At 38.5% G+C, this 9,292-nt stretch overlaps 3 protein-coding genes across 6 annotated transcripts in view; 1 reads left to right on the top strand and 2 right to left on the bottom strand.

Annotated features, from left to right (window-relative positions):
* Positions 1-193: 193 nt before the first annotated feature.
* Positions 194-5,925, bottom strand: LOC132790815 (far upstream element-binding protein 2). Of its 4 annotated transcripts, none has more exons than XM_060799522.1 (7): positions 5,500-5,925; positions 4,261-5,379; positions 3,978-4,139; positions 3,421-3,911; positions 3,124-3,355; positions 2,643-3,067; positions 194-724 (listed from the first exon to the last, which is right to left on the bottom strand). In XM_060799522.1, exons 1-6 carry the CDS (start codon positions 5,575-5,577, stop codon positions 2,687-2,689), a joined length of 2,463 nt encoding a protein of 820 aa, XP_060655505.1. In that variant the 5' UTR covers positions 5,578-5,925; the 3' UTR covers positions 194-724; positions 2,643-2,686. The 4 variants fall into 4 exon arrangements, with proteins under 4 accessions (XP_060655505.1, XP_060655503.1, XP_060655504.1 ...); XM_060799520.1 differs by lacking the exon at positions 194-724 and adding an exon at positions 2,047-2,367; XM_060799521.1 differs by lacking the exon at positions 194-724 and adding an exon at positions 2,047-2,305.
* A 278-nt stretch (positions 5,926-6,203) lies between these two features.
* Positions 6,204-6,967, top strand: LOC132790821 (transmembrane protein 14 homolog). The gene is made up of 3 exons (XM_060799531.1): positions 6,204-6,312; positions 6,375-6,477; positions 6,544-6,967. Exons 2-3 carry the CDS (start codon positions 6,402-6,404, stop codon positions 6,804-6,806), a joined length of 339 nt encoding a protein of 112 aa, XP_060655514.1. The 5' UTR covers positions 6,204-6,312; positions 6,375-6,401; the 3' UTR covers positions 6,807-6,967.
* An 853-nt stretch (positions 6,968-7,820) lies between these two features.
* Positions 7,821-9,292, bottom strand: part of LOC132790813 (A disintegrin and metalloproteinase with thrombospondin motifs like) — a 58,016-nt gene continuing 56,544 nt past the window's right edge. Inside the window, 1 exon segment of the mRNA XM_060799518.1 lies at positions 7,821-8,693. Within this exon segment, the coding sequence (XP_060655501.1) occupies positions 8,665-8,693 (29 nt within the window). The 3' untranslated portion in view covers positions 7,821-8,664.

The following is a 9,292-nucleotide window of genomic DNA, read 5'->3' as shown; positions in this document are numbered from 1 at the left end:
GGACACCGATCTCGATCTCGATACCGGTGGTCCCGATCCCGTTCCCGATCCCATCCAACTCAGCGCCTCTGAAAATACGCTCAGAAACGATTTTCATATATGGCAAATAAGTTTTTCAAATAATAAAATATAATAAATAGAAACGCATAAGTTGCATACAATTTGTACGCATTGTGGTAATCGATTTTATAAATATAAATATTATATATTATGTGTGTTTATTATTCAATGTATCGTCGTAGGCTGCTGCGAAAGAGATTATGAAATCTTGCGGCGTGCCCACTTTCTTATACAAGTATTCAATTAGAGAGGGTGCATATCATTTTCAGCTGTTGCAACATTAATATTTTTCATTAGGAGACATAAAACTTATTCTATTTATTGTAAATATAAATATATAGATTTATATAATTTCTTTATAATTGCAGACCTATGGTTATTTCAATAATTATATATGTATATATTTATACATATATATACGGTTTACGCTTTAAAATGTTTATGGTTTGTTTTGAATTGTAAGATTTGTGAGACATACACAATAACAACAGAAGATCTTACCAAGGTTCACACTCTCTTAATATTCTATCAAAATTGGTTATAATCATTATTATTATTGCATTATTATTAATTCAATTTTTATAAGGGGATTGATCAATTCAATATCAATTTTCTGTTACTCTTATGAACTGGTTTGAAGATGTCTGGATTTACTGAACCGCCTCTGAAAGTACATACATATAGGTATATATATAGAGGTTACATGTGCATTATGCGTATACATATATAGATGTTTAATGAAACTATTTCATACACATATAATAAATTTATATACCACAATTTATCATTTAAGTTCTTACCAAAACTATAGGTACAATGAGTTTAGGGATGAAAAAAGCATAAAAGAAAAATAAATGAGTATATCAAAATTAAAACAAAACACAACACATATTGTCGGACAATATTGAAAAAGAGAGCGAGTGCAAGAGAGCATGCTATATAAGGTTGGGAGTCCCTTGTAGTTCTTCCTAAGCATTTAACCAATCGGAACTGAAATCAAAATGTTGTATTACAGCTAACAATAAACCATTTAGATGTGTCCTCAACTGAAATACGGAAACAAAACTTGATAAGTAAATTGCTATGAATTGCAAGTTTCAATCTCAATCGATATTATGTTGTATAATGATCATATTGTATACAGATCAACAAACCAGTATCATCATCCAAGAGGAAAGAGATAGTAAGTAAATCGCATAGTCCTAGGCATATTCAAGTTATACAGTGTGTAATTGGTAATTTTACAGGATGAAAAAATCTTACCAGATCAGTTGGAACGTTGATCGTAGTATATTGCATTATATAATATGTGTTTATATATAGTATTGGTAATTTGTATATCGGTTGTAGTATTATAACTAAGCTAAGTTGGTTAAAATGTATGTGAGAAACTTGTCGCGGTATCAAAAGGTTATTGTGTTTGAAAAATATTACGAGTACATCGACATACATACTACAAGTATATGTATATTATGCAGCATTTGTATTGTAGTAAATACTTTTTCTTTTGTTTTTTTTTGTATATTTCTTGTTGTTTTTCAATAAACACACTCCCAACGTGGACATAGTTATGCGTATGTGTAATGCTTCTAATTTGCTAGTTGGCAGCTGACGGAACTTGCTCTCAAGATGCCTAAATTGACGACGAAAGAAATCGTATGGATGTTGTATATATATGGTATATGGTATGGTATATAATATATGCAATATATATATATATATATGTGTATTGTATAGTAATATAAGAAAATTGTTGCCATCATATATCAACTGTGTATTATTCCAGGAGTTGTGTATCTGAACCTGGACAGCAACTGTAACTGTAATTGTAATTGCAAGCAGCAAATAGCATTTCATTTGTATTACTTTTGTTTTGATTTGCGTATGGTTTTTGTTGTTATTACGATTAAGTATTAGATTTAATTAATTTCAGGCAAATATTCACTTAAAAACTAGAGAAAATTATAAGTATGAAAAAACCCAATATAATTGGCATATAATTAATATATATGTATAAATATATATAGTAAATTTACAATTATGCAAAGCGAGACGCTGCAAGCTGCAAAGAGCGCGAATTGATTGATTGATTGACTGTTTAGTTTTATTTTTGTGTACATTCTTTCAGTTTTTTTTTGATTGAGGATTGGTTCGGCTCGGATCTCTTGACCGACGAAAGGCAGGCGCTCGTTGCTCTAATCTTCATCTTGCCCATCTCTCGTGTTTCGCGTTTGAATTATTTTTGCTAATTTAGTGGGAGGGGGGGATATAAAAGACAAAGGATAGTGGAACGATTCAAATGATTCACTGCAAAGAGTTTTACGCATGGTAAATAAGATATCGTTAGGATTACATACATACATCACAGGTAAGTAGATAATAAGTAAATACATAATAAATACATTATGATCAAAGAGATAATACATAATATAAATTATTGTAAATTCACCAAAAAAAAATCAGGCAATTAAAAGGTAAAGCAAAATGCAAAAATATTCAAGGAAATTCATTTGGCAATTCATCTGATTGATAAGATTTGCTTAATTCAGAAGTATTCTCAATGCGATGATCCATCTACTTACCAAGGCAAAGGCACCCACATCTAATCCAGTTCAATCCTTACAGCTCAATGTTTATCGTTCTTGTGCGACTTCTGTTGTTGCTGCTGCTGACCGGGTCCGCCTCCTGGGCCGCCGGGATATCCGCCATAGCCGCCACCCGGATAGCCACCGGGATAACCAGCTGGTGGACCACCGCCCTGACCACCGCCGCCGCCTGCACCACCGCCCTGGGGTTGTGGCGCCCCTTGTGGGTGACCCGCAGCAGCGGCTGCAGCATAATACTGTGAATATTGTGCATATTGGCTAGGAGTCATACCTTGGGCATAGCCACCGGCCGCTGCAGCAGCGGCTGCTGCAGCCGCTGCATTTGGCTGCTGTTGGCCGGGATTCGGTCCGCCTTGGCTTGCGTTCGGTGCACTATTGCCCCCAGCGCCGGCTCCATTTTGCTAGAATTGTCAAATGCAATTATTTTTAGCTAACTTAGGTATATTGAGTGTCTTACCTTCGCCTTCAGGGTTTTCTCAATGGCTTCTGCTTCCTCGATTTTACCCACACTACGATAGTATTCCGCCCACTGTGCGCTGTAGTCAGCGCCTCCGGCTGCGCTTTGTTGCTGCTGCTGAGGTTGTGCCTGTTGTTGCGGTGTCTGTTGATTGGGACCCGAAGCACCGGTCGCCAGTTTAGCCTTCATTTGCTGCTCAATCATCTCAGCCTCCCGATGACAGCCGATTTGTCTGCAATATGTTAAGAAATATATAAGAGCGCTGCATCGTCAATCGCTTCTATTGAAATAACCTACTTGTAGTATTCGATCCATTGTGCAGAGTAGTCTTGACCACCTGCGCCGGCTGCTGCGCCCGGCTGACCTTGACCTGCCATGGCCATCTGCTGTTGCTGTTGGGCAGAGGCTGGATCCCAGCCGCCTTGCTGACCATAGGCACCCCAGGGCTGTTGCTGCTGCTGTTGATAGGCTGCTGCTGCGGCGGCTGCATTGGGATCGCCACCCTGCATTTGGTTGCCATAGCCGCCTTGTTGTTGATTGTGGTGGGCATTGTTAGAGCCTCCACCACCGCCGCCGCCTCCGCTAATGGGTTTGCGTGAGATGACTGTCAGTTCCATATTGATCTTTTCGGATATCATTTGACGTGCAGCCTCAACCTGATCTGTGGTGCCCTTCGATTTGAATAGCTTCTCGTTGGGCGGATTGCTGGCATTACGATCCATTTCCGTATGAGCTCCGGACTGCTGATTGATGAGCTTAATGGTCTCACCACCGCGGCCAATAACAATCTACAGCATGGAATACAAATACAAGTTTAGAGCAAAGCTATTATTATTGTGTTATTAAAAACTTACGCCACATTTAGAGGCGGGCACCAGAAACGTGATCTCTTCGCGACCACCTTGAGCATGATTCACGCCATAGCCATAACCATAGTTTGAGTTATTCGAATCTCCACCTGCTTGGCCACCGCCGCCTCCGCCATTGCTGCCATTACGATTCATTCCGTTGCGTTGCTAAGTATTAAAAAGAGAAATATTTGTGTATTGTGTAAAACAGATTACACTCCTGTCAATTACTGCACAAACAGAAATTTGCAGAGCAGTCAACTAGATTGAGAACAGGTGCGTTGCTTACCATCACATTCTCAATGAGTCCATCAATTGTACGTTTGGCATCCTCAACCTGCTGTCGCGTGCCTTGGATAACACAACGGCGATCGCCCATTTCATCGTTCTTGCCCTGGATGAACTGCAGCTTGCAGCCGCATTCCGTTTGAATTTTACGTATCATATCACCGCCCTTGCCGATGACAACACCAACGGCAATCTTGGGAACAAAGACCTCAACGCTTTCACCACCATTGCCATTGTTAAAGTTATTGAAACCCTGATCGGAGCCACCGCCTCCACCACCGCCGCCGCCACCCCCGCCGCTGCGTCCGCCCTGCTGCTGCTGGGCAAGCGCATCCTTTTGCGCAATCAGATCTAAGACCATCTGTTTGGCATGTTCTACTTTCTGAGGCACACCCGAAATACGCAGTGGTTTAATGACCTCCTGATTGGGTCCATCCTGTATGATGATCATGCGGGCGCCCGTCTTTTCCTGCAGCTGCTTAATTGTGTCGCCTCCCTTGCCTATTACCAGACCCACCTTGGCGCCGGGTATCATAATCTCCTGATAAGGCGGATACCCTCCCGGCCCTGGTGGCGGCATATTGATAGTCAGCAGCACTTCACAGTTGCCACTGCCACCATTGCGATTGGCCATTTGCTGCAGCATATCGCGCCCCTTGGTGCAGCTCTCCCGTGTACCGCGTAACGTGATTACACGCTCCTGATCCTGCATCAGTTCCAATTTGGCTCCCGACTCGGCTTCCAGGTGACTCAACGTATCGCTTCCGTTGCGTCCCACAAATGCATTCACAATGCTCTCAGGCACTCGAACTTGCTCTTCGCACGTGGACGCAGGCCAGGCAGCCAATCGAGCAGCCACCGCCGCTGCTTGGGCAATGGCTTGCGTCATATTCGCGCCACCGCCGCCGCCCCCTCCGCTGCCGCTGCTCATGTTCGAGTTGTTCTGGCCGTAGTCCGGGCTGCCAAAGGACCGTTTGCAATCTGGCCCACTGTCGCCGTCGTCGTTATGTCGCTTAAAGTTGTTGCTTCCGCCGCCGCTTCCCGCACCGGATGGACCACCGCTATCACCACCACCTCCTTGTGACTGTTGCTGCTGATTTGGTTGAATTTTCGCGGCAATCTAGAAAGAGAGATAGAAAGGCACACGGAAAAGTCACGTTATCCAGTTTTCACACTCTACCGATAATGGCGCCTTTTCTATTGGAAGCGGCTTGACTAGGGCTGCCTCTCTTCTTCTTACCTGCTTGGCACGCTGTATGGCAGCTGCCAATGCCTGCGATTGACTTAAACTCGCCTGCTGTGTCTGAAAATCACTCATCTCGCCGTTTACTAACTGTAATACAGTTCCAAATTAATTGTTTTTGTGTTTTCTGATTAAAGAGCCGACGCCCGCTGTTGTATTTTGCAAAAATGCCGACGAAAATTGGCGACGTGCAAAACTGGAAAACTCGATAACCAACAACTAACAAATTCACTATACGCCGCAAAAACTTCCGTTTTTCTTCTCTTTCACTTTACAAAAAACTATTTAGAATTTGATTTATGTCGCACACCACTCGTGCACAATATTTACAATTATTTAACGCTCACAATAAATGTTTTTACTACCGATTTCTTTTTTTTTCGGTGAAAATTATGCGCCCCAAAATGCGTACATAGGGATGCTAAGTTCTCAATACTTTTCTACAAATTTATCAACACTGCACAAGAATGTGGCTGCATTTTTTCGAATAACCAGCATGGTATCGATCCATTCGATAGACATAAAGTATTCGTTCATTATTTGTGAATAGTATATTGTTACTAAAATTGCTATAATTTGCTTAAGAATTATAATTTGTTGTAACTGTTAAAACTTATTTAAAATATGAAATGAACTGCGGACCATTTGAATCATAATAGTGCAGCTATGTAGGCATAGCATAGTTTTGTATTCGATAGTCGGACGCACTCGATAATAATATAACCATAGTTGTATATCAGTGGTCTGCAACAAAACAGCTGGAGTTGATTTAGACCAAGATTACAAAATACAACTTCGCATTTTCTCAACGTACGTATGCAAATATAAAGAAAAACAACAAAAAACTCATAAATGTAACATCCCACTTTCAGTAAACATTAAAGAATATAAATAACAATATGCCTGTTGACTGGTTTGGTTATGTATACGCTGCCACAGTTGCCGCTGGCGGCATTATGGGCTATGCTAAGGCTGGTGAGTTCACACATCATGCTAACTTGCACTTTGTCCTTATCGTAAGTGTTTACGTCTGCTGCATAGGTTCTATACCCTCACTGGGAGCCGGTCTTGCCTTCGGCGCACTCTTGGGTTATGGCGCTCACATGAACTCCCAGAATCCACCTCGCCCTCTGTTGCAATTGGGAACGTCTTTGTTATTGGCTGGCATTATGGGAGCACGTTGGAATCGTTCGGGAAAACTTATGCCAGCTGGTGTTGTTTGCATGCTTTCTGTGGCTGCTCTGGTCAAGAATTTGGTACAAAATAATCGCTACTTGTTGCCAGTGCCTACCAAAGGTACTTAAAAAACGAAATATGGAGAAAGTCTGGATTGCTTATTAACTTGCCGGAATATTCTAATAGGATTTAAGAATATGTTCTCTCTATCTTTTTTTGAGAGTCTAAATGGTATGTGGGACTTACTATTATTACAAATAAAATGAGCAATGCTCTAACGATAAGATAAGAGTAATGTTTAAATCTTTTTTATCAAGCTCTTGATATACGGGTTTCTATCAAACGAAAGCAGTAAGTTACTGCACTGAAATTAAATAATTTCAATTCCCGCTTCCTATAGGGTAGCAAATACATAAGTATAATTATCACTTTGTTACATTAGGAAATGTAATAGGCAGATGGGTGCATCTCCAACCTCACGATACACATTGTATGAATCTACAAATTAATAGCTTGTGATCTCATTTACTGACAGGCTTTAAAGCAAATACCGTAATATCATTAAATGAGTAATAACAATATGTCTGTGGACCTGTGGCGTTAGTGGCATGTTGGGCTATTCTAAGGCTGGTGAGTAGGTATAAGCTTTACACCCTCGCTGGGTATAGGTCTCGCATTTAGCTCTCTTTTGTGTTATAATACCCACTTGAACACACAGAATCCCCACGTCCACTGCTATAATACAGAACGGGAGTGTATTGGCTTATATGGATGATGATGAACTTGACTATAAGTTTTTTTTTTATCGAAATCGCTCAATCGCTACTTTTTCCAGTGAATACGAAAGGTGGACAAAAAATATTGTCTGAATGGCTCATTAACTTGATTGAATATTATGATTTAATAGAATAGAATTGTTGACGTGCTATTTCTATCATTTTAGAAAATTTAAATACTTGATACTGTGGTTTTCTATGAAATGAATGCAAGTTGTTATCTATTTCATAATTTAATATTTCAATATTCAGTGAAATATCTATCCGTTCAATTGAGCTCTCAGATATTTCTTAGGAATTTATTTTTTTTTTACATCCCTTTCGTTTTTACATCCCTACCAAAGAAGTATAAACACATTACAGTTATGTATATAGATGTATGTATATATTTATTTTATGCATATTCTTAAATTATTTTTGTTGTGTGTGATAAATGTACAGTTTCACTTTATTTGATTTCCAGTTGTCTATATCTAACACTTAGGTATTAATATTAAACTAGTATATACTTCTTAAGATGATAAGGCAATGCAATTTTTAAAATATTTTTTCGCATTAACAATGCACAACTTTTCTACATTTTAATACAACAATTTATGGAATTGTGAGTTTTTCTAGTAGGCAAAGTGCGGCTAGGTGAGTACATTTTGAATTTTTAACACCTTTTCAAGCAATTTTCTAAAAAAAAGATAAATATTTTTAGTTAAGTATACAAATTATCTTTTATCACAATGGAAAATTGGAAATCTTTAGGAATAATTTATAGAAGTTGTTTATGTTTGATTTAATGCCGAAATGATTGTGTATGAACTTTTTACAGAAACAGATATTATATGTACAAAATAGTATTTGTTGTTGATCTTTTTTTTTGTTTTTAAATTATACACTACATAATATATGTATGTACGATTGATTGTAATTATCCATACTCAAATGGTTGTATGGAATAAAATGGTTTTTAAACTTTGTTGGGTGCGTTTTTTGTGGTGTTTTTTTTGTTTTGTTTTCTTTTTTAACAAAAGTATATTAAATTAGTTGTGTCTAATACTAAAAACAAATCAATAATATTTATAATATTAATAATAAAAATAAAAATTCTATCTAAAAACACAATTTGTTTAACTGCAAATATGAATTTGTTCAAATTTCAATGGCAATAACCAAGCCGACGTGTGCCAATTCCAAACGTTTCAGGGGGTTCTCCACTCCACTAGAACGGAAACAGCTTCCAGTTAACCACTACACGAAGACGCAAGAGACAAGAAAGGAAACAAAAGACGACAGAATTAATACGGTGCATACAAATACTCTACATAATAAATGTTAGGCGTGCAAAGATGAGAAAATGTTTGCTTGTTTTTGTTTTTTTATGTTTTATGTATGTTTATAGCAATTTTGCAAAATGGCGACAGACGCCATCATTGTTTTGGGTGTGTGTATTCGCTAATAGTTGTGTTCCACATTCCATGCGTTTCCAATAGCCAAATTGTTTTTGGTTGCGTTTTTTTATTTTGCTGATATTTTGTTGCGCTATAGTTGAGTTTAGTATGCAAGAATGCGATTTATTTTATTTTTTTTTTTTGTATATTGTTTTTGTTGTTTAGTTGATTTTACGCCATGCCGTTTGCAATCTTATTCAAAGAGATATTTTTGGATCAAAGATGTACCTTAATGTCTACCGTTTGTATATGCTTTGATATTCTTTGATGTGTATGTGTGTAAGAGTATGTGTGTATGCGTGTTTGTGGGTGGTATGTATTGTAATGTATTGCGAGTATGTTGTATGGGTGCTGTTTCAATGCCAATTTGTTTCTTCATTGGTTTCTTGATGGGTGTAC

This window comes from Drosophila nasuta, chromosome 3 (genome assembly GCF_023558535.2).
Source record: "Drosophila nasuta strain 15112-1781.00 chromosome 3, ASM2355853v1, whole genome shotgun sequence".
NCBI lineage: Eukaryota > Metazoa > Arthropoda > Insecta > Diptera > Drosophilidae > Drosophila > Drosophila nasuta.
This window is presented reverse-complemented; position numbering and strand designations above follow the sequence as displayed.